Consider the following 25,866-nt stretch of genomic DNA (forward strand, 5'->3'; position numbering starts at 1 on the left):
CGCAATCGGATGGTATGGTAGAACGGATGAATAGGACAGTTGGCAAGTATTTGACAAAAAAGGTGTCTTCCGTACTTCACAATGGCCTACAGATCTGCTGTTAACGAATCAACAGGCCAGACACTAGCCAGAGTCCTATTCGGACGCGAGATGCGACTACCTTGTGATCTAGAGTTTGGGTGTCGACCTGGAGAAGATGTAGCAGGTGAAGATTATGTGATCGAATTACGAAGAAGAATGGACGATGTACGCGAGTTGGTCCGTTCCCATCTTCAGATCGCTAGCGACAGAATAAAGAAACGGTACGATACGCAAGCCGAAAAGGGGTGCTTTAAGAAGAATGACAAAGTCTGGCTCTATAATCCCAAGAAGCGAAAAGGTTATTCTCCCAAGTTGCAGCAGTTTAGGAAAGATCCATACCTCATTATGGAGAAGATCAACGATGTCATCTACCGAATAAGCAAGATTTCGAGGGGAAAGCCGATGATAGTACACCATAACCGGCTGGCGTCTTTCGAAGGTGACCACGACGTAGATGAAGAAGTGGAAGTAAACCAAGTCCAAGATGTGTCTGACCTCACGTTTGAGGAATTCATGGGGGTCTATGGAGGTACCGGTAAAGCAAGATATGGTATTACCACTGAAGAAAAGCAAGAAAAGCATTGAGTGTCTGCTACTCCGATGGCAACAATTTGTGATAAAAAAAATTTACAAAATTCATTAAAAAAATACAATTATAAAATATGTTAATATTAGAACCTCTGGTATACATTACGTTACATACATTACAAATAATGGTATAATCATATACCATCAGAGATATATTGATGTATCACTTAATAGAACACTATTTATAATGGGGCCCTGAGAATTTGCTACTTTAAAGTAAGTTTTGTTAATTAATGATAACTCATGCTAATTTACATCTAAAACTATTCCTTATTCCTTAAATTCTATATGTTTATTGTATACAGTTTGTTGTGAAATATAACTACTGGCTAATCATAGTATACTTATCAAACTGATCTACCTGCAACGGTGGCAAATCCTGAAGTCATAACTGAGTGTATTTCTGAGGCAGTTAGATCTTTCAGATAAGGAGCTAAAATCAGAGGAGCCTCAGTCTATAACAATAAAGAAAGTAACTTAAAATAGTTTCCCAATGGAAAATATTTTATTACTTTTAATGATACTTACCATTCCCAAAAAAATGTTCGCAGCGCTGTTTACACTTTCACATATCGAAGTACCCATTATTAATTTTAATAAACTACCGATAGCAAGAACGATGTTTTGCATAATACCATAATAATATAAAATGTTTACCAAAAAACTTATAAAATATACTGTTGACAAAGACTAAAACAGAAAATATAGTTAAAATATCTTAAAAATAAATAATAATTTGCATGGTTATAGTAGCTATGAAGAATATGACGAGAGTAAAATCATATAGTAGAGGGAAAAACAAATGCTGGTGGAATCTAGAAGCTAAGAAATCTATAACACAAAGGTTAAAAACAAATACAAACAAATAATAAATGAAAACAAATAAGGCAAAAAAACAATTTCCAAGAAAATTGGAACAAAATAATAACCAAATACTGCAAGCAGCAGATAAAATTGTAGGAGTGAAAAAGAGCAGAACCAACAAAAAAGGAATTAAAAAGAATAAAGACAAAATCAAATGGATGTAACCCAAAAAACAAGATACAATAAATTACAAAATAGAGCGAAAGAGATTTAGAAAAGAAGTAAAAATATATGGTAAAACATATATATATATATATATATATATATATATATATATATATATATATATATATATATATATATATATATATATATATATATATATACGATAATAAGAATTGAATATTACACGTCAATGTTTGGAGCGGGAGAAATGACGAACAAGAAAGGGATAACAGAATATAAACCGGGACAAATGACTATGCAAGAAATACTTCAATTCAATCCTAAATAAAGATAAAAAGGAGAATAAAGTAGAGAAAGTGAAGAGGAGAAAGAATAGGCAGAAGTGTAGGAGAGAGAAAAAATAACTAATCCAACCAAGACAGTAGTGACTAAAGAAATAGTAAAGAACAAAAATGACAAAGTGACAGGAGTAGGTAATTTTGTATACGAACAGAGAAAACATTGGGGATACATAATAAATGAACAATTATTTCAACTAACAGAATAAATATGGATACAAAACAAATTACCCACAGAATGGCACACTTTAATCACACTAAAAATTTGGGAACATAAAAGAGAACTCCATGTAGCATTCCAACTTTAAAAGCGCCTTCGCTACGTTAAAGAGGGACAAAATGATGAGAGGATCAAAGAAACTACATATATCAAAGAACTAAAGGAACTGACTGAAATGATACTAGAAGAAAAAATATAAGGGTGAAGTTTAATGGAGAAATAATACAGAATTTTTATACGGAACCAAGGAGTAAAGCAGGAAGACTCTATCTCCCTAACATTATTTGACCTGGTACTTGTGCACATACTGGTAAAAACAAATATGAACATGAAGAGTATATTTATCAATAACATAGATATAATTGCAGACGCAAATTATTTAGTAATCATATAAAAAACAGAAACTAGTACTTGTCATTATCAATAAACACTTTGTTATTTATAACTTAGACTACATCTTACACTATTGGTATTTAAAACTAAAGTGATAGAGACACCATTGTATTTGGAACACACTTCTGGATTCTGTAGATGCACTTCCATTCCAGATGTAAACTGTGCCAATGTCGCGTCGTAGTAAATGTGTTTAGAATTAATTAATTAAATTATAATATATATTGGAGAGCTCTTTGATATTGGTTTCATTATTAATAAATGTTTTTCTTTAAATATGTATCATCTTCAATATTCATCTTTTATTATAATTTGACTTTGGTCCTAAAACATGTAGGTATATTTTTAAAATCGAAAGATGGTTTCTTGTACGAATTTTTTTACGTGTCCACAGAGGAATTAAATATGAGAAAAGTACCTAAGAAATATTTTAAAACTAAATAATTCACCACCGGAAGTTTACAATCCTCTTATTCAAAAGACAAACTTTGTCATTAAAAATCCTTCTGCCAAAAATTTAAATAATCAATAGAGAATCAACTTTTATTTAAAGATACCTTATTTTGCCGTAATCTGTGAAATTACGAGTAGAAGGGAGAAATAAGTGTAACTTCACTTATATTTATATGGATATTTGATCAAATTTGTTGTATGATGTTCTGTTTTATTTAATGAGTATTGTTTTTAGTATTATTATTATTCTCAATTAGTAAATTTTCATGATTATTGTTTTACGTTATACCGATAATATTCATAAGTAACAACTCTACACACATGTCCAAAAGTTTGGAATACGTACAAATAATATATCTACGCCTATGGTGGTTTTAAAACTGTTGTTGATATTCATTCCAGAGCGTTTTTAAATGAAAATCATTAAAAATTTGAATCGTTTTTGTATAATTTTGGTCACATTCAACTGCTTAGCGTATTTACACATTATTTCAATCTTTGTTTAAATTTGAATTGAGCCGTTTAAAAATGCCTAGAAACGTGATATCTCATTTTGACAGATCTAGAGTAATTGCTTTGTTACAACAGGGCTTTAGTCAAAGTTATATCGCGAATATTGTTGATGTTACTCAGAGTGCTATATCGAAAAATAAAAAAAAATTTCAAGATACAAATGACGTCAAGGATCATCCCATAAGTGGTAGATGTCGATGTACAACAGCAGCACAAGACCGGCAAATGACATTGATAGCTCGTAGAAATCGTCTGGAATCTACAAGTGGTATACTCAGAGAAATTTCTAGGCTTCAAGGACTGAATATTTTACGGCAAACAATAACACGCACATTAAATGCGGTAAATTTGTATCGTAGAAGACCGCTACGTGTTCCTAAACTAACCTACCAACACAAAATAGTAAGGTTGTAATGGGCTAGGGAAATTGTACATCATGGTCCTAACTGGAATAACGTGATGTTCTCTGATGAGTCAAAAATTGGCTTGGTATTTGATTCGCGAAGAACACTGGTTTGGAGGGCCCCAGGACGACAAGCCCGACTAGATAACAGCCCAACCACGTGTCCCATTTGAAGGTGGCAGTATTATCGTTTGGGGTGGTATTAAGAGTGGTACATGGACTCCACTGCTGGTTCTGGAGAGAAGAGTCACTGATGCTGTGTACATCGACGAAGTTTTAAATCCTGTCGTACGTCTATTCCGAGGGGCAGTAGGTGATGAATTTGTGTTTATATATGACAACGCACCTCCTCATCGAACAGCAGCAGTACAAAATTTTCTGGAAGAAGAAATATCTTCATTACAGTGGCCCTCGATTTCCTCCGACATGAACGTTATTGAACAAGCTTGGGACATTCTCAAAACACGCATCAAAAAGCGAAATAATCCCCCTATTACACTTCGAGAACTAAAAGATGCTGCTCGTGAATAATGGGAGAGAATTCCGCAAGCCCAGCTCGACCAGTTAATCGGCAGCATGCCAAATCGCCTACAGGCATGCATTCAGGCCAATGGAGGAAATAATAATTATTAGTTTTATTAAAAATTATTTTTTTCTATACTAATTTATTTTTAAATGTAAGTTGTACATGATAAGTTTTTCACTCCAATATAATAAATATTTTTTTGCATATCGTTTATTTGGTTTTGAGATTTATTTAGTATTGTTAAGAATTAAATCAAAATGATGTTTAACTATTCAGAAGAGTTTATATATAAAAAATCAATAAAAAGATGAAGTATTCCAATATTCCAAACTTTTGGACATATGTGTATTTTTTCATAATTTGCCCCAGCTAAACTAATATCTAATGGCTCTTTTACATTTTATGATGAGTATTATGAATTATAGAATTCTTTAAATAACAATTTAATTAAGTTGAAAGTTTTACTCTTATCTTGTTTTAATCTTTAATCTAGGATTAACTATATAAGATAAGGAATAAATATTTATTTATAGGTTATTTATATTATAGGTACAAATATCAATAACTCTCTATTAGACATGCGGTGTTTTGTCCTTTATTAAAAGATCCTGTAATAAAGGCGATTATCATCTTACGATTTCAATAACTCTTTAATATCTTGTAAAATACTCTTCTACGATTTCCAGAAGAGGACAACTACTTTATTTGAAATATTGACCAAACACTCTTAAACATTGTAGAAATATATCCAGACATACACATCAAGCAGGATATGCCAGCCCAATAGTCAAAATTAAGGGAGTTACCCAGGGAATTGCAAACACTAGGTAGAGTAGACACTTTGCTAGACATCCACGGAAATATTTCAAGACATAGCTGGTAGCATAATTGGTAGAGACTTCATAACCAAATATCAATGATTGTTAGACTACTTTAACTTAAAGTTAAACGTGAAAAATGCCTTTAACATTTTTGACAACGTCAGTGCTGACACTATAGTGAATTCACAGAGGTTTGAAGTTTATATATTAATCGAATGGTTAAGAGAATTAAATGAGAGTCGTAGAACAACAGAAAATTATACATGGAGTTTTTATAGCAAGATTAATCATTTCTGGGAAAAAGTCTTGCATCAAAATTATGAATACGAACTATAAGAGCGTATAATGTCAATAAAAATAACATCAAAATATTGGACTTACTTGAACTTATTCAACGTATACACGGTAACAAATGATGTGAAAAATTGGAAGGAAAAAATTTTGAAAAATTATGGACACAAAAAAATTTTTATGAACAGAAACTACGGGTGGGAGATTCCACCCCAATATACATTAAAAACTACTGCACCCCTCACGCACAAACGTCAGAAGTAAATACTCAGGTACGAAAACTGTTAAATTAAGGTATTATCGAACCATCAACATCTGAATACAACAGTTCAGTAGTTTTAGTATCTAAAAAATCAATAAAGTAGTGTTACGAATGATTTATCCCACATAGGAAAAGTCCATTGACGAAAAAGATAGTGAAGTTTGAAACGTCAAAAAATTATTATATAGTTGTCAGTTAGTTATATGGTATTGTCATATTGTTGGTGACGAATAAAGTTAATTTTCAAGAAGTGTAACATTGGTGACAGCGGTGGGATAAAGAAATATTTAGCAGTTGTTAAGGGTAAATACAAGATCCACTGAGTTTGACAAAGAAATGGATACGTCCGGACCCCTTGCATGGTTTTTAAAAATGAAAAAGGATGAAAATGCAAAATAGAGGTAGAAATCATAGATGGTTTATCCAAAATTCACGAAAATTTTCAGTTAGAGATAAGTCAAATCACTAGTAGAATAGATAAGTTAGAAGAAAAACAAAACAATTTTGAAAATAAAATAGAACAACAAAATAATTTGAAATCTAATTTACAAATACAAATAGTTGAGTTAGAAAAAAAAATTAATACACAAGCTTCTTTATCTAATGTTTCAGTAACTAACGTCGAATCTAAACAAACAGCTTCATCACCTTCCATAATTGAACCAGGTACAATTAGAACTAGTAAATTTTTAAAACCACCCACATTCGATGGTCAGACAGCATGGGAAACTTATCGTTTTCAATTTGAAGCTGCAGCTAGAGCAAATGGCTGGAATGAAAAAGAAATGGCAGCTTCTTTGGTGGTGTCGCTTCGAGGACAGGCAGCAACCGTTTTGCAATTCCTTCTCCAAGATGCACCCGTTGAAGCTTTAGAGACATATCTTATTAAAATATGGCCAACAGCATCTAAAGCAGGTTTTCCAAAGTCAGCTAAAAATTCGATATTAAAAACATAACGAAAGCCTGCAAGAATTTGAAGCCGACATTAAAAGACTATTGCACATTACATACCCCCAGGCACCTAAAGATTTTCTGGAACAAATTGGAATACAGGCATTCATAGATGGACTACAGGATGTTGAAATGCAACAAGCTCTACGATTACAACATCACAAATCGCTAAATGGAGCACTAGTCTCAGCCCAGGAGTATGAAGCTGCAAAAAGCATTTCCAAATCTCGCCCAAAATTAAGAGAAATAAGATTTCAAGAAAATGAAGAAATCATAACCGCAGATAACCAACAACCTATTTTATCCCAAATTTTAAACATACTGCAAAATCTTCAACAAAAACCTCGAAATGAAAATAGAAGATGTTTTAATTGCGGGAGAATAGGACATTTTCAAAACAATTGCAGAAGCCGATCCCAAACAAGGCGAGAACATCCAAAGAATGAGGCTAGAAGGTCGCCTAGATCGACATCCAGAAGCCCATCACATAGTCCTATTAGAAATACTAGTAGAGATAGGTCTCTAAGAAATCGATCTCCCACAACTGACCACAGATACGCAAACAATAGCCAGGGAAACGAATAAAAGTCGACACTAAGGGGCGGGCGTCGACTGTATCTAATAAAAGCCCCCAAATTCCCACTTATACTTTACATAAAAATGAACAGAATTTATTACTTAAGGGCTACGTTGAGAATCAAAAATGCACCTTTATTATTGATACCGGTGCAACCAGATCCTTTATTCGAACCGGATTTCTGAATGAGAAACTACAACCCACTAAAACAAACTTAGTTCTTGAAACAGCTTCAGGCCACACTATTCCAATTCATGGAGAGATAACGGCAACCATACAGATTGGTAACACCTTGATAAAACACATTTTCCTTGTAGCCGATATTAAAGACGAATGCGTTCTTGGGATGGATATTATGCAGAACAAATTTATCATAGATCTTCAAAATAAAATTTTGTTAATTGAAAATGAAGAAATTGTCCTAAATTTGGAAGAATCGGTACCTCAAGTAAGAGTTATAGTAAGCGAGGATACCGAAATTCCTCAAAATTCTGAAAGTATCATCCTGGCGAGACTGAGTCAAAAACCTGAAGGTCTACATTTCGGCGTTGTGGAAAGCGATGAACTAGTTAGTGATGGAATTTTGATAGCCAGATGCCTTATTAATGTAGATGAGATGATTCCAGTAAGGGTTGCTAATTTGTCTAAAAAGCTTTTTAAATTGAAGAAAGAACAACAAATAGCATTCTATACACCAATAGAAAAAATAAGCAAGTGCGAAAAATATTTAAAAAAGAATACAGCTTCCAGTAACCCAGTTGACGCTAGCCTAGTGAAACAACTAATCAAAAATGTTGATCACTTAACAACTAAAGAATTAAACAAAATTAACGAATTTATTAATGAAAACTACGACATTTTTGAATCCGAGAAATCTACAGGGCGTACTAGTTTAGTTCAACATAGAATTTATACTGGAGATGCAAGACCAATTCGTCAAGCGCCACGGAGATTGTTATTTGCTAGACAAAAAGAAGTTGAAAACATAATACAAGACATGATAAATGCTGATATTATCGAAGAAGCTTCGGGCCCCTGGTGTTCACCAGTAGTCTTAGTAACTAAGAAAGATGGATCTACTCGCTTTTGTGTAGACTACAGAAGATTAAACCAGGTTACACAAAAAGATAGTTATCCGTTGCCACGAATAGATGATACACTAAACACTCTATCAGGTGCTAAATGGTTTTCTACCCTAGATTTAAAAAGTGGCTACTGGCAAGTAGAAGTACATCCTGATGATCGAGACAAAACTGCTTTTTCAACTGGCCGTGGTTTCTACAGGTTTCAGGTTCTACCATTTGGTCTGTGTAATGCTCCAGCTACGTTTGAACGTTTAATGGAGATGGTTTTAAGAGGACTTACCTGGAAAACGTGTCTAGTATATCTTGATGATATAATGATTATGTCCAAAACGTTTGACGAACATCTGAAAAACTTAAGCGAGGTATTTGATAGATTGAGAAATGCTAATTTAAAGTTAAATTATAAGAAATGTTCACTATTTCAAAGAGAGGCATACTATTTAGGACATATCGTTTCAGTAGAAGGAATTAAAACTGATCCAGACAAGATTTCAGTTATTAAAGATTGGCCTAAACCAGGAAATAAAAAGGAAATTAGAAGTTTTCTGGACTCTGTTCATATTACCGAAAATTTATTAAAGATTTTGGCCGCATAGCTAAGCCCCTTTATCGACTAACCAAAAACAACATTGAATTTGACTGGACACCGGATTGTCAAAATGCTTTCATAGATTTAAAAAAACGACTTACAACAGCACCAATTCTAGCATATCCACGAGAAGATGGTAAATTTCTGTTGGATTGTGACGCATCTCAGCATGGTATTGGCGCAGTATTATCACAAGAACAGGAAGGCGAAGAAAAAGTTATTGCATATTTTAGTAAAACAATGGGAAAGGCTAAAAAGAATTATTGTGTTACCAGAAAAGAGCTCCTAGCTATTATAAAAGCCCTAGAACATTTTCATACTTTTCTTTATAACAGAAATTTTATAGTTAGAACTGACCATAGCGCTTTACAGTGGCTAATGAATTTTAAGAAGCCAGAGGGACAAGTGGCTCGGTGGTTAGAGAGACTCCAACAGTATAACTTCGACGTAGTACATAGAAAAGGGCGTCTCCATAACAATGCCGATATTCTTTCTAGGCGACCCTGTTTGGAACGACAATGCCAGTACTGTAAAAGACTTGAAGATAAAGAGAACAAAACCGAAGAAGTAAGTCTCCAGGTACCACGGTTATACAAGAAGAAGATAATGATCAGACTTCCCTGGAAAACCTTAAAAAGAGTCAAAAGAAAGATAATGACTTAAAAGTCATACGAAAATGGCTTAAAAATGGAGTAAGACCTATTTGGCAGGAAATAATCAAATACAGTGGAACTATAAAAGCGTACTGGGCTCAATGGGAATCTCTGTATCTTTCCAATGGTCTATTATATCGGAAGTGGGAAAGTCCCGATGGAGTACGTATAGTTCAACAAGTGGTACTGCCGAAATCACACATTAAAAGTGTGTTGCAAGAACTTCATAGCAGCCTTTCTGGAGGACATTTTGGAGTCAAAAGAACACTGGCCAGAGTTCGAAACAGATTTTACTGGATCAATTGTCGCCGAGATGTAGAAGATTGGTGTAGGAAATGCGATTTATGTAATGGTAAAAAAGATCCTAGAACAAGAAGTCGTGGTAAAATGGCACAATATCTTTCCGGAGAGCCTTTTGAACGACTTGCAGTGGATATTCTTGGTCCACTTCCGATGACAGAGAGAGGGAACAAGTACTTAATGGTAGCAATGGATTATTTTTCAAAATGGCCTGAAATTGTACCCCTTCCTAATCAAGAAGCGACTACAGTAGCAGAAGCATTTATAACACACGTCGTATCAAGACATGGAGTTCCTTTAGAGTTACATTCTGATCAAGGACGAAATTTTGAATCAGAATTATGGCAAGAATTAATGAAAATCTTGGGTATTAAGAAAACTCGCACTACGCCACTTCATCCTCAATCAGACGGAATGGTCGAAAGACATAATAGAACTGTTTGTCAATATCTTTCAATGTTTGTCTCTGATAATCAAAAAGATTGGGATAGTTTAATTCCTCTATTCCTGTTAGCCTATAGAAGTTCCGAACATGAAGCAACTGGTTATTCTTCATCAATGATGATCACCGGAAGAGAAATGAAGCTTCCTCAAGATCTTATTTTCGGAAGATTGCCCCCCTGCGAAGAAGAACGTTCATTCCCGACCTACATTGAAAATTTGAAAGAAAAATTAGAAAAAGTCTACGAATTTGCTCGTAAAAGTTTGAAGCTTCAAAGTGATAAAGCCAAGGCCAGGCTCGACATACATGCTACTGGTACAACTTTCGCAAGAGGTGACCCAGTATGGTTATACAATCCCACACGTAAGAAAGGACTTTGTCCGAAACTTCAACGAAACTGGGAAGGCCCATACACCGTCCTGCAGAAAATAAATGTTCTAATCTATCGCATCCAGTTTTCCGCTAGAAGTAAACCCAAGGTAGTTCATATCGAGAGACCATGGAACTGATCCACCTCGTTGGCTTCAATCGATTCCCGATAGTCCAGTTATTCGAGACGAATAACTATAAAAGAGGAAGCAGTGTTACGAAAGATTTATCCCACATAGGAAAAGTCCATTGACGAAAAAGATAGTGAAGTTTGAAACTTCAAAAAATTATTATATAGTTGTCAGTTAGTTATATGGTATTGTCATATTGTTGGTGATGAATAAAGTTAATTTTCAAGAAGTGTAACAGTAGGTATTTATAATTTTGAAATAAATTTTTTTTTGTCTTTGAAAACTACCTACCTACCTACGGGCAAAGAAACAAATAAGAACGGATCAAGGTGCGGAATATAAAAACGAAATAATGTCCAATTTGACACAAATGCACATCAGACATAACTTCTCAACAGCATATCACCCACAATCAATTGGAAGTACCCATGGTATGAATTGAGTGTTCAATTGGAATTGAACACTCAATTCATACCATGGGTATACATCTTTCAAGTTAGTGTACGGACGAGCGGCAAATTTATCCTAAAACCTTACCACCAAAATCCAGTCGTCCATACTACAACGAGCTGAAATATAAACTTCAGTTTGCGCATACCAGGGCACTCAAAATTCTAAAACACCAAAAAATAAATAGGCATGAGGAGAGCCAGCAGGTAGCAGCACCTTAAAAATTCAAGGTGGTAGAAAACGAAGAGAACACTAAATTTGAAGCTTTATATAATGGTCCATTGTCCATTTAAAATAACTGAGTTGGGCAAGGTAAATTGTACAGTAGAGTTAAAACACGTAAATTAAAGGAAACCTAAGGATAGGCTGTATTCATATAAGTGAACTTACGTGTAGTTAAAAACAGACTCAAAAAAAAGAAAAAAAAAATCACAGTGCATAAAATTATGCACTGTTTTTATTATTATCCAGCCCCTTAGAGGGCTCACACTCCCTCTAAGAGGAAAATTCACTCATCCCAGATACCTACGGTATCAAAAGGATTGAGCTCTGGTGGGACTCTTTCCATGTTATCGAGTCCTAGGTGACTTGGTATGTCGGTGTATCTCCCAAAAATTTTCGTACGCATCTGGACGTCGAAAGTAACACAGCTTTCTGGATAATCTTATATAGATGTTCATTTAGACCCAACTTTTTTATGTTTTCTAGGAGGCTTTTCGGGATGACTCCAGTGGTAGAAAGAATAATAGGTATCGTCTGGGTACTTTCCATTCTCCATTGTCTCCTGATTTGTATTTCTAGATCTCTGTACTTGGCGATCTTTTCGTTGTATTTAACACGTAAATTATTGGTGTAAAGTGTATTGGTAAAGTGTTGTTTGCCTAGTAATTTTATTAACTAGTATGAGATCGGGTCAATTATGGGCCACTGGTTGGTCTGTAAGCACAGTGCGGTCCCAGTATAGCTTGTACTTGTCATTTTCAAGCATTCTATCAGGGATGTATTGATAATAAGGAAGATGGTCGGTTTGGAGAAGTCCCAGTTTGTCAGCTAGTTCTTGGTGGATAATCTTTCCTACTGAGTCATGACGTTCTTTATAATCAGTACCGACAAATGCCTGGCAGCCACCGGTAAGATGTTGGATGGTTTCTTGGGCTTGGCATCCATATCGGCATTTGTCATTTTGGACTTGAGGATCTTGAACAATATATTTCAGGTAATTTTTAGTTGGAATAACCTGATCCTGAATGGCAAGTAGGAAACCCTCAGTCTCGGGAAACATCTTTCCTGATGTCAACCAATAGTTCGACGCTGTATTGTCGACATATTCTTGGCTGATCTCATTTAGATGTCGCCCATGCAGAGGTTTACTCATCCAGGTGCGCATTTTGTCTTGCTTAGTCAGGTGGTTTATGCGCATTTCTTGTTCCCTCAGTTTAAGCGGCGTCGTATCATCTACTGTGCAAATTGCTCGATGTAAAGTAGATGTCTCAGCCTGTACCTGAAAATAAGTTCTTAAATTAGCAATTTGTTTATCCAATTGCTCACCTATATCCATAAGTCCTCTTCCCCCTTGATACCGCGGTAATGTTGTTCTCTCTACTGCACTGCGTGGATGATGTTTTTGCGCCTTTGTGAGAAGTGTTCTTACTTTCCGCTGAAGACCCTCTATATCCGTTTTTGACCACTTTATAATACCAAATGAGTAGCTCAGCGCGGAACAGGCGTACGTATTTAATGCCTTAAACAAATTTTTACTATTAAGATATGACCGATTTAGTTGTCTTACTCTTCGCACGAACTCCGAAGTTAGTTCAGTTTTCATTTGTTTATGGTCAATTTTCCGCGCTTGTTTTACTCCGAGATATTTGTGCATATCATTTTCACCCATTGCCTCGATGTTTTGGCCATCTTGCATATCGAAAACTTCGGGCTGAACCTTTCCTCTGACTATATTTAGTATACGGCACTTGTCTATTCCAAAATTCATACTGATATCATTTGAGAAATTTTCTAGTTTTTAGCATCTGATCTAAGTGGTTTCGAGTGGAAGCCATTAATTTTAAATCATCCATATACAACAGATGATTAAGCTTCGTTACAACAGTGTTGTTATTTTTGATGCTAAAACCTGAGTCAATAGAGTTCAGCAGCTGAGATAGTGGGTTCATTGCTAGGTAAAACCAAAGTGGACTCAACGATTCCCCCTGGAAAAGCCATCGGTTAATAGGGATATCTTCAGTTTCGATATTAATTTCACCCAGTATTTGAAGGTGAATTTTAGTCTTCCACTCTGCCATTATATACTTCAAAAAGGTCACGAGATTATCATCGACTTTATATATGTTCAATATATCTATAAACCATTCATGCGGCACTGAATCAAAAGCCTTCTTGTAGTCAATGAAGGCAGTAAAAAGGTTTCTTTTTTTGGTGTATGCCTGGTTAGAAATGACTGAGTCGATAATAAGTTGTTCTTTGCAGCGCATGGAACCCTTAGTGCATCCTTTCTGTTGAGGCTCTATGATATTGTTCAGAGCACAATGTTGGTAGATACGCCGGGCCACACAGGATGTGACTAATTTGTACAAAGTTGGAAGACAAGTAATTGGGCGGTACTTTGCTGGATCTTGGGTGTTACTTTGATCCTTCTGTATTAGATAAGTGGTTCCCTGAGTAAGAAATGATGGTATTTCCTGTGAATTAGAAATAATATTATTAATAAATGCTGTTAAAAGCTCATGAACACTCCAAAACTTCTTTAGCCAGAAGTTTTGAACTCCGTCTGGTCCAGGAGATTTCCAGTTATGAAGCTCTTTGATAATGTTCGAGACTTCTTCAGTGGTGAAAGGCTCATAAGGAATATTCCTGTAGTGTTGACAGTTGTTCGTCGTGTCTTCAATCCATCCAGCATTGTTGTTATGAGTAGATGGCGTCGAAAGTTGGTTTCCCCTAAACTCATGAATTTCTTCTTGGCTTGGGTAGGATTTATTTACATTATCTACAGTGGAATTTAGTTTTCTATAGAAAGCCTTCTCTGCATTCTCAAAAAGTACATTGTCGCATTTACGGTTGTTACTAACTTTGTATCTCCTTAGGCGACCTGAATAAACGGAGAGTTTTTGTTTTAATGTGTCTAGGCAGTGTTGAGCTGTGTTGTTTTCTGGATCATGTTGTGAGTGTCTTGGAGTGTTCACAATTATTTCTTCAGTTGTTTTTTTAATTACTTTTCGACTTCTTACTCCTCGGATGTATTCTGTAATTTGTCCAATATCCCTGCGCAATAATTCAATTTTACTCAGCAGTCTTTTTTCCCAGGGTGCAATTCTGTTTTCAGTCCTTTCGATATTAGTTCCCCGTCGTGTTCTGATCTTAATGCCCATAACATTAGCAATTGCTGTTCCTGCACAATAAATCAGCATATGCAAAGATTCTAATGTATGGGCTTCCACGATATAATTGGGTAGGACTTCAGTGTTCATAATTTGTAACAGCGCACCTAGTTTCTTACAAGAGTTTATTTTTGGTAGCGGTGGTCTGCTAAGTGGGTTTGTACCATTAAACTCTTGTACGGCACGTGTCATTTCGCTTACCAGGCTATCGTGCAACTCGTTGTTGTCCTTCTGCGTATTAACAGGTTGAGTTTCTTGTATGATGGGCCCAAGAATCTGCTCATTAGGGATTTGATTATGGACTTGATCTACAACTAGCTCTTGGTTATGAATCTCCCGTTCGACTTCGCTTCTGATGGTATCGCGTCTAGCCTCTGGGATAAGATTGTTTCTTATAATTACCCGGTATTGATCTGCTATTCGCTGTTCAGATACTTGAATCTCTGGATACTCCCTGCAAAATTCGGCATACAGTTGTTGTCGATAGCCGATCGTTTCTCGACCGAGGTTCGTCACCTTGTAATAGAAACGCAAAATGTTTTCATTAATAGACAGTCCATTTTATGCGCTGCCTCGGTCGTCCCGCTTGAGTGAGCGCCGGCTGATGTTCCAGCGCAGCACCTTCAGCGAGTGGAGCTCGTGTTGTTGTTTGGCTCATTTGTGGTTCTTCTTGTTGTTGGGCTGTAGCTGATTGTATGACAGGGGCCCGCCTCCTCAACACCCTGCCACCAACGTCCCGCATGCTGTCACGTCCAGGGCCGGCTCCAGACGTGCCCTGGCGATCCCCAGGCAGCGACCCTAAACATAAATTATTAAACTCCATTTTCATGGGTGTGCATTTTATACTTACTGCCAGGTGTCAGTTTTTGTTCCACGGCAGGTATCCCTGCTACCCTCTGGGTATCGGTTCTAAGAATACCCAGAGAGCATCCCCCATTCGCAGGGGGCCGCGCCTGATAGAAGAACTGACAAAAAACTCCCACAGGTTATTATTATTATTATTAGTATTATTATTTGTTATTATTATTAGTTTTTGTAAAGTTAGTTTTAGAAAAAAATTTGTATCTACGAAACTAATTTTTATCACGTTACAGGGGGAAGGGGTTTCTTCTAATCTCATAATTGTAATTTTTTCTTTTAAAAGGGGTAGATGTAGTAGGGTTTAACCCCTAAGTATTAAAACGGATAATATTCTTAAATTATAATAAAAAGAATTCACTGTTAATATACCTAAAGAGAAATATGTTTAACATTTAATCCATTGACCCGACTTGAAAGTAGGAAACTACGTATTGGTGGCCTAGACAGTATCTTTGGTTGATAAACAATAACATCTAATTGTTTTGTAACCGTTAGCGTAGGTTGATATTGTTATTGTTTATACATTACGGCTGATATTATAAACAGTCCTAACCTAATTTATAGAAATAAACACAGTGTTAAAATGTAACGTAATGACAAATAGTTAATAAACCCTCTAACATTCCTTCTATACCACAAGATCACATACGATAAAACAACCAACCTATCAATATTAAAACAATATCAAAGGCCTCTCCAATTATAATATAATTTAATTACCTAATTGTAAACACATTTATTAAGACACTTGCAGAGTTCACATTTTGAGGTGTACAGACAGACATAATCCATATGTATTTTGGTTTTTAAGGAATTTACTGTTTCTCTATACCTTTAATTTTTAAATTCCAATAGTATCTCTTTTAAGTTACAAAAAATAAATAGTTTATTAATAGTGACAATTCGTCAAAATGTTCGACCAACAAAAGTGTTTTATTAAGTCCAGACCGATAAATCAAGACAAATTCAGATAAAAATAATATCATATAAATATAATATATTTTGTATAAGAGAGACTAATCATATGAACTTTTATATAATAATACAAAGCTTTTAAATCAAACAGGAAAAATTGCATACTCAGAAATGACAAAAAAATTGAAGATATTTTAAAGATTATTTAGAAAAATTCTATGTGAATAAAGAGCAATAAATTATTTACAGTTTTTACTCCCAATACTTTTTCAAATAAAAATTCTCACTCTAAAAGCAAATAGTTGCTGATTTTTGACCAGTTCTTCGCCATAAGGAAACTCAGCCGCTTTAAAGGCATAGTTCAAAAGAGTATCAACTTTCGCTCCTATACATTCTAAAATATTTCGTCCTATATTCCATCTAATTGTAAGAAGTCCAAAAATAAATTGTAAAATAACACCCCAAAATATCGTTCTCCATTTAACCTACAACAAAATACAATTAAAATTATATAGTTTTTTGATTAATGTCGAAAAATTATTAAGTGTATATCAAGCTCAGCGATACTTTGTATTCAGATTTGTACTTTGTATTTATAATTATTTCTATTATTTAAAAAATAATAATTATAACCTATTTTATATTTTCTCAAAAATCAGAACACTCCAGTGTTCCAGAAATTATTATGAAAATTAAGGTATTGATTAAGGTATCAGTTAGGATTTAGCCATTTATTAGATCAGATAAGTTAATATGTTGAAAACTTAAAATAATGTCAAAGACAAATTTAAAGAGGTTCTGAAACTGTTTTCTTGTGACATGTTTAAGTTATATTGTATTTGTATAGGGATAAACCACAATTGATGGTAATAAAAATTATATTTTAGATTTGTTTTTAATTGACCTCGATCTTGTAAGCAAATAGCCATGCTTTGAGTTCAAAATTTTGAGGGTGATATCAAATTATTATTTTCGTGTGTTTATGTGTTGCGATTGTGTATTATACATTTTTCTCAACCATATCAAAAGAAACAACTCTAAAGAACAAGTTGCGAGAAAATCGAGTTGCAAGTTTTTGGCGTTTGCACAGCTATTGTATGCTTTGGGTTATATTCGTTTTTTACTAAAACAATGTTCTTTATTACAGTAGATTTCAAATATTGCTTTTCAGGTCATTTTGGTAATCGTTTGGTAGCACTCGAGTAAATAATTAGCAATTAATTGGAAATTTTTTAAATTGTCCCAGTACTGTTGCTAGAATTATTCCATTATTATGAAATATCCACTCATTCTAATCTCCCATTTAGAGAGTAAAAGCATAAATAGAAATAATAAATAAAAAGAAGACGGTAGTTTAATATTTGTATTTGTGTTCACACAAATAGTCTGTATTTAATTAGGTTGGTAAAAAAACTTTTTTTTGTGTAACACCTCTACGGTGTTTGTATACTGCTATCTGGTTACACATGACCAATTATCAGTTATTTTCTGACCTAACTTAATAAACAGCAAATACTTAAATCTAAGGGCTTACCCCATGGCTTACTCTTATTTTATCTATCAACTAATGCACTACAACTAACATGCAATAACATTACAGAACTATACTCTGCTTTTTACACTAAACTGTTACACATTTACACTAACTCAAATGGTTTTGTCCTTATCTTTAGTTCAGTGTTGTCAAGAAGCTGGATTGCTAGACATTCACATGACTAAGCAGCCCCTGCTCGTGACCTGCTGCTGTTCTCTTGATTACTTCGGTCACAGTTTTCATACCCAGGTCCTGGTTGAGGTTTCTGTTATGGATATACCAAGGAGCATCAACAATGTTCCCCAGTACTTTGTTTTGAAATCTCTGGATAATATGTAGATTACTAGCTTTGGTTAGCCTTAGAGTTGGCACCCATATACCCATACTGGTCTCAATACTTGCTTGTAAATGGATAATTTATTATGAATGGATAATGTTGAATTTTTCAACAAAGGGGTTCAAATAAAGGGGTTCTAAGGAGTAGTGATGCGCAATACAAGGTGTTGCTTCCTGATAACACCTCTAGACACTCCTACTCAATTCCTATCCTCACCTCCAAGAAGTGTGGCTTAATCACACGGGTGAACCCCGGCAAACCTGAGCAACCTTACCGGAGATTGGGTAACCAACCCCAGTGGAAAGTAGGGTCAGGGCTGACAAGGAAGGGAGAAATGGTCCTCCGAAAAGGGGGTTGGGCGATAGGCCAGTAACCTATTCTTGTAAAAAAGTACTACTACGAAACTTTCAGATAGGCCTCGGAATAGACGGATATCAAGACGACGACTTTGGCAACGGAATATGGAATTTATGCTGGGAACATGGAATGTCAGAACGCTAAATAGACCAGGAGCACAGAGGATCCTTCTACACGAACTAAAAAGATATAAAATAGAAATCACTGCAGTACAAGAATCTAAATGGTTGGGAAAAGGTATCCGGGACACTAAAACACACACTATACTCTATAGCGGTAAAGATGAAGGAAATAAAGAATTAGGAGTAGCCTTTATCGTAGATAATAAAATAAAGCACCTGATAACAGACTTTCAAGCCACCAATGAAAGAATCTGCAAGCTTAGGATAAAAACGCATTTCTTTAACATAACCCTTATAAATGTACACTGTCCCACAAATGAACAGGAAGAAGATACTAAGGTAGCCTTTTATCAAGATCTAGAACGAATCTATGACTCAATACCAAGAAACGACATGAAAATGGTGATAGGCGACACAAACGCCAAGATCGGAAAAGAAGAAGAGTACATAGGGGTAATAGGGAAACATAGTTTGCATAGAGACACAAATGAGAATGGCCAGTTTCTAATAGATTTCGCAGCTGGAAAGAATATGATTATCAGTTCGACATGATTCCCACATCGTGACATACATAAAGGCACCTGGATATCACCTGACGGAAATACGATCAATCAAATAGACCGTATACTGGCTGAAAAAAGAATGGCGACGAGTATATTAGATGTAAAAAGCAGACGTGGCGCAAGCTGTGACTCAGACCATCTGCTAGTACAGACACGGTTTAGATGGAAAATCAGCCGACAGGTAAAAGAAAAAAAAAAAAAAAAAAAAATATCCAAAACAAGAAAAACTAAACTTAGATAACCTAAAAGTCTCTGAGGTACAAGAAATATTTGAGAGAACAGTATTGTTGCTAGAATTATTTCATTATTATGAAATATCCACTCATTCTGATCTCCCATTTAGAGAGTAAAAGCATAAAAATAGAAATGATAAATAAAAAGTAGACGGTAGTTTAATAGTTGTATTAAAACGTAAAGTGTTCACACAAATAGTCTGTATTTAATTGGGTGGGTAAAAAAACTTTTTTTTTGTATAACACCTGTACGGTGTTTGTATCTGGTCACAAATGACCAATTATCAGTTAATTTCTGACCTAACTTAATAAACTGCAAATACTTAAATATAAGCGCTTACCCCATGGCTTACTCTTATTTTATCTATCAACTAATGCACTACAACTAACATGCAATAACATCGCAGCACTATACTCTGCTTTTTACACTAAACTGTTACACAGTTACACTAACTCAAATGATTTTGTCCTTATGAGTCTTCTCTTTAGTTCAGTGTTGTCAAGAAGCTGGATTGCTCGACATTCACATGACTAAGCAGCCCCTGCTCGTGACCTGCTACTGTTCTCTTGATTAATTCGGTCACAGTTTTCATACCCAGGTCCTGGTGGAGGTTTCTGTTATGGATATACCAAGGAGCATCAACAATGTTCCCCAGTACTTTGTTTTGAAATCTCTGGATAATATGTAGATTACTAGCTTTGGTTAGCCCCAGAGTTGGCACCCATATACCCATACTGGTCTCAATACTTGCTTGTAAATGGATAATTTATTATGTTGAATCTTTCCAATCGGCGAATACAATTTCTTATAGCTAATATCAAGCTCCCCTCTCTTCTTTTTGACATGGACTTTCCAGCGCAGCCTGGCGTCTAGGGTAATGCCCAAGTATTTTGCTGATGTTGCATAAGGAACTTGTGTATCAATTATTCTAACTGGAAAATTTTCTATTTTTTTATTTGTAAAATTAACGTGTGCAGATTTAGTTTCATTTAATTTTATTCGCCATTTTCTGGTACATGTATGTATTTTATTTACTTTTTTATTTACTATTTTATTTAAGTTGCTACTTATCAGTCGCTTTTTCATTAGTGTCTTCTATCGCTAGTATGGCTGTATCATCCCCGACGGCGGCAATAGTGTTTTATTCTAGCTCTGGAATGTCACACGTATACAATAGATACAGGACCGGACCTGAAAGATTTCTGAATACTGTTTAGGCATGAACGTTCTTAGTTTATAGTTTAACTCCTCATGGCAGACTTTATCAAACGCCTGCGCTACGTCCAAGAAGATTGTAGAGCAGACTTTCTTTTCTTCTAATGTTTTTTTCTATTATATTCGTTATTCTGTGAACTTGATCTATAGTGGACTGTTTATTTCTGAAACCAAATTGATGATTTGGTATAAGATTTTTTCTGTTTATTATTGGTTTTAATTTTTTCAATATAATTTTTTCAAATGGTTTGGAAGGAGTGATATTGGTCGATAGGATGTCACTTCATTAGCAGGTTTACCTGGTTTGGCGATCATAATGACTTCGGCTACTTTCCAGAGTCTGTCTCAATCTAAAAGAAGCATGTATTATGTGTTTCAGCTTAACTATATCTTTTCTTGGTAGAGTTTTTAATAGTTTTCCTGTTATGAGATCATACCCTGGAGTTTTCTTAGGATTTATATTCTCTTTTATCTCTGTAAACAAACTTGGTGGCTAAAAACAACACTAGGAGCTCTTTATTGTTTTTATTGATTAATAACTCTTTGTAAAAACTGTGATAGGTAGTGATTATTAAAATATCAGAAACTAGAGAAATCAAATCCTCTTTCTTGTTGGTAGACAAACCACCGGTTTGTCATAATCCTTTTTTCGGACAAGTTTTTTATTACAGCAATTTAATCAGTAGTAGTGAAGTAGTCTTTATTCTTGCGCATTTTTGGCTTCTTTTGATTTTATTCAGCGAAAATATTAACAGTCTTGAATTCATTTCAAGACAATTTCAAGATATCTCTGACAATTTTTACTATTTTAATATCTGAGAATGAAAAGATGTCAGAATCAATATTTTTGTTATAATTTGTGCTAATTTCTCCTACCAAATCCTTAAAATCAATAATATCATTGTATGAAAACACAGTATTATACATATGTATAATATTAGAGTTGATTGAAATAACCCAAAAAAACTAAGGTCTAGTTGGTACACAAAATGGTACACAAATTGGTTTCCTCAATACTTTTGAGAAACTAGAAGCAGAGTAGCAAATAAATAGCTGAGTGAGGCAGGGATACATTCCGTTACCATTACTTTTTAATTTACAGGAATTTGCATTTTTATTAAAATAAAATTGACACCACTTTTTCCATGGGCGACTTCTTAACCTTATTATATGGTAGGTATATGTATGTGTGTAAAATGTGATTATGTAAAAATATTTCATGGGAATATTTTTTCCAAAGAACCCGAGCTTTTCGCCTTATCTAAAAATTTTCTAAAAATCTAAATCACATTCTTCGAGGTAACCAGTATCGTATCTTACAACTAATAATTAATGTCAAGATAGAAGGGCGAAACGGATTTGATAGAAAATAAACGTCATGCAGGTATCAGTAGTATCCACCAAGTTTTTTTGCGAAGGATCGAGAAAAATTTACTAAAGTGATTTCCAACGTCAGGAAGACCAAACAAAGGATATAAAGAAAATGACACTAATGTTACAACTGAGCTCGCAACTACTAATATTTTATGTATCTTCTTTATATTTTTAATCTTCGTTAGAGGGAACATGACAGCTCAGAGATACGTATAAGAAATTCTAGAACCTCATCTCACACCATACTTTCAGACGCTCCAACATCCAATTTTTCAGCAGGATAACGCGAGGACACACCTTGCAATATTAACTGGACACAATGGACTTTTAAAAAACAGGCTGGAATGAATCTTTTGCCAACAAGATCCCCGGATTTATCCCCAATTGAACACGTGTGGGGCATGATGGGTCAGGGACTTAATTTAAAGAATCTCCCTCAAACTATGAGAGCACTTCGGGAGGAGTTAATTAGTGCATGGAATGAGAGACCCCGGGAGGATATTGACCACCTAATCAGAAAAAAGTTCAGGCTCATCCAAGAGTGTAATTCTACAAAATATAGGCAGGTCAGAGGATTTCCTAATGGTGACTCCAGAGTCGATAGAATATATAAATAAGTTAGATGTTGGTTTGTAAACATATATGTAATGTTTTATACAAAATATATGTATTGTAAATTTAAATGTAAATGTGTCAAGTGCCATACGATAAATAAATAAATAAATGTACAAAATATTTTCAAAATATAATTTATAATGGATGTTCGAATTTCTATGTCACTTAGTATATTAACAATTAGATTTAAGTTCCACCGAACATAGTAAGTAGACTTCGGCAAATATGCATATTGCATATTTTGCATATTGTGCATATTTTATGCAAATATTTCATATTTTGGCATATTTGTATAAAAGTTTGCATAAAGTGCATAAAATTTCAGATTTTTATACTGTATTTGAAAATTTTTAAACATACCAATTTATTTCAATTCTTATATAAAATTTTGTAGTCATTTTAATCAAGAAATGATCTAAGTACGTAATCTCTACAGGTACAAAACATTTACAATTTCAAAGAAGATCAATTTAAGTCGCCCTCAACATTCTTAGAAAGTCTCGGTCACTGAGACATTCAGTTATTGGATAATCGCTAAGGGTTCGCTCATTTGCATTTTATGATCTAATCCCCAAATCTATCTATAATTTATTGTATCTTAACAGCAGGTAAACGGCTAATAGTTTTGTTCCTAATTTAGGGATTTTCCAAAATCTCCCAGTTTATTGAATTAGGTACCTAAACATTTCTAATTTAATGCTCAGATTTGTAAATCATTTTTGTTTTGATATTCAAAGCGTAAACACTCGTTGTGCGTAACAAAAAGGAAGATTGTGATTTTATAATGCCTAAAACAACCAGTGCTTCAACTTGGATTAAACCTTATAAAGAGCTGTCTATGGATATGGGAAAAATCTACTGTTCAGTCTGTGGCAAAATTGTAAGTATCTAATATTTTCTATTAAATATCTAATATTTCATACATACAGGGTGTTTCCAAATGACACTTACAACGTTTGACTGTAGATACTTCTCGAAAAATTGAACAAAACGATATAGTTAATGAGGGGTCAAACTTATTTACTTTTCGAGATACAGGGTGTTAAAATTAAAAAAAATTAAATTCTTTTAGTTAATAACAACAATAACTTTAAAACCAATAAACGTATTTACTTGAAATTTAGTACTCGTAGGTTGTTTTTAAATGAAAAATAGCTTCCTTTAGTGAGAAAAAATTGTCCATGGTACAATACAATGGTGTGTATTTAGAAAAATTTTTCACCTTTACTTTTTTTATGAAGTCAGCTATTCTAAAACACAATTATTTTTATTGTAATTGAATTAACAAAAAAAAAACTTTTGTTGAATTTTAAAATAAGTTATATGATGTACTAATGGTTAGTAACAAAATAAATTTGTGGATTAATACTGCATTTAAAACACTTAGCGAGTGTTTTTTTTTTCCAAACCAGTTATTTGATTAACCAAAAACACCTTGTATATTTTTATATTTTAAAGGTTGGGTTAAAATAAAGGTTTTTATTTTTATTTATAGATAGCATGTGAGAAGAAATTTCAGATAGACCAACATGTGAGAACTGCTTCACACATTGCAAAAAAAGGAAAAATAGGAGGAAAACATCAAACTTCAATGGCTAAATGTTTCCAATCTACTTCAAAAAAATTAGATGAGCAAGAAACTTTTAATGAAGACTTGTGTCGCGCATTAGTGTCTGCAAACATACCGCTTTCAAAATTAGCAAATGTAAATTTTAGTTCGTTTCTAAAAAAATATTGCAAACTTAATGTTCCAAGTGATCGGTCTCTAAGAAGAAATAATGTGAACGGGCTATACTCGTCGGTGTTAATTAATATTAAGGAAGAAATTGCAGATAATTATTTTTACATATCTGTAGACGAAACCACTGATTCCTCAGGAAAGTATATTGCTCATTTATTGATTGGTGTTCTTAAAGAAGATACCTTACCAACATCTCATCTTATTTCATGCCAGCAACTTGAGAATACAAATGCTTTAACAATTTCGCGTTTTATACAAGAAACATTAGCAACTTTTTTTCTTCCGACAACTATTCCTTCTAATAAATTACTGCTTATTTTATCGGATGCTGCTCCTTATATGGTGAAAGCAGGACAAAATTTAAAAAAAAATTTCCCAGATTTAATACATGTTACTTGTGTAGCGCATGGATTAAACAGAGTTGCAGAGGAAATACGAAAAAAGTTTCCTCTTGTAAATATCATGATATCCAGTGTCAAAAAAGTATTTCTTAAATCTCCTATAAGAATTCAACTTTATAAAGAAATGCTACCTAACATTCCTCTTCCACCACAACCTATTTTAATGCGATGGGGAACATGGTTAGAAGCAGCTAATTTTTATGCAGATCATTTTGTTAAAATAAAGAACATAATTGATACGTTAACAGATGAAAGATCCCAATCTCTTTTGGATTCTAAACAAACTTTTCAGAGTAACTTGCTTCAACAAGAACTTTCATTTATAAAATCAAATTTTAGTTTTGTTCAAAAAACAATTACTCAGTTAGAATCACCAAAACTGTCATTGTTCGAAAGTACAGCATTAATAAAAGAATTTGCGTCATGTTGTCGGAACGTGAGAGGTAATATTGGAAAAGATATTTTAAAAAAATTTGAAGCTACTATGGAAAAAAATAAAGGTTACCATATTCTTTCTGAAGTAGTCAGTGTTCTAGCTGGAAATATTTCGGAAACAATTAATTTAGAACCAAATGTTTTGGTTAGTTTGAAAAATGCTCCCGTTACATCAGTTGATGTTGAACGAAGTTTTTCCATATATAAATATATGTACTCAGACAGAAGCCACAAGTTTTTGTTAGAAAATTTTGAACACCACTTGGTCATTTATTGTTACCATAATTCTAAATAAGTTTATTCATACTTAAAAATGATGTAGTTACTTAAAATAAATGTAAATC

General features: G+C 34.1%; 1 protein-coding gene across 2 annotated transcripts in view; it reads right to left on the reverse strand.

The window, feature by feature from the left end:
* Positions 1-25,866, reverse strand: part of LOC140441348 (uncharacterized transporter YutK-like) — a 110,924-nt gene that overhangs the window by 28,651 nt on the left and 56,407 nt on the right. For both annotated transcript variants that reach the window (XM_072532011.1, XM_072532012.1), the window contains exons 5-7: positions 16,882-17,079; positions 1,198-1,359; positions 1,031-1,124 (exon numbers count right to left, since the gene is read on the reverse strand). In XM_072532011.1, coding sequence (XP_072388112.1) covers positions 1,031-1,124; positions 1,198-1,359; positions 16,882-17,079 — 454 coding nt within the window. The remainder of the gene's footprint in view (positions 1-1,030; positions 1,125-1,197; positions 1,360-16,881; positions 17,080-25,866) is intronic.

The sequence above is a fragment of the Diabrotica undecimpunctata genome, chromosome 5, assembly GCF_040954645.1.
Source record: "Diabrotica undecimpunctata isolate CICGRU chromosome 5, icDiaUnde3, whole genome shotgun sequence".
In the NCBI taxonomy this organism is placed as follows: domain Eukaryota; kingdom Metazoa; phylum Arthropoda; class Insecta; order Coleoptera; family Chrysomelidae; genus Diabrotica; species Diabrotica undecimpunctata.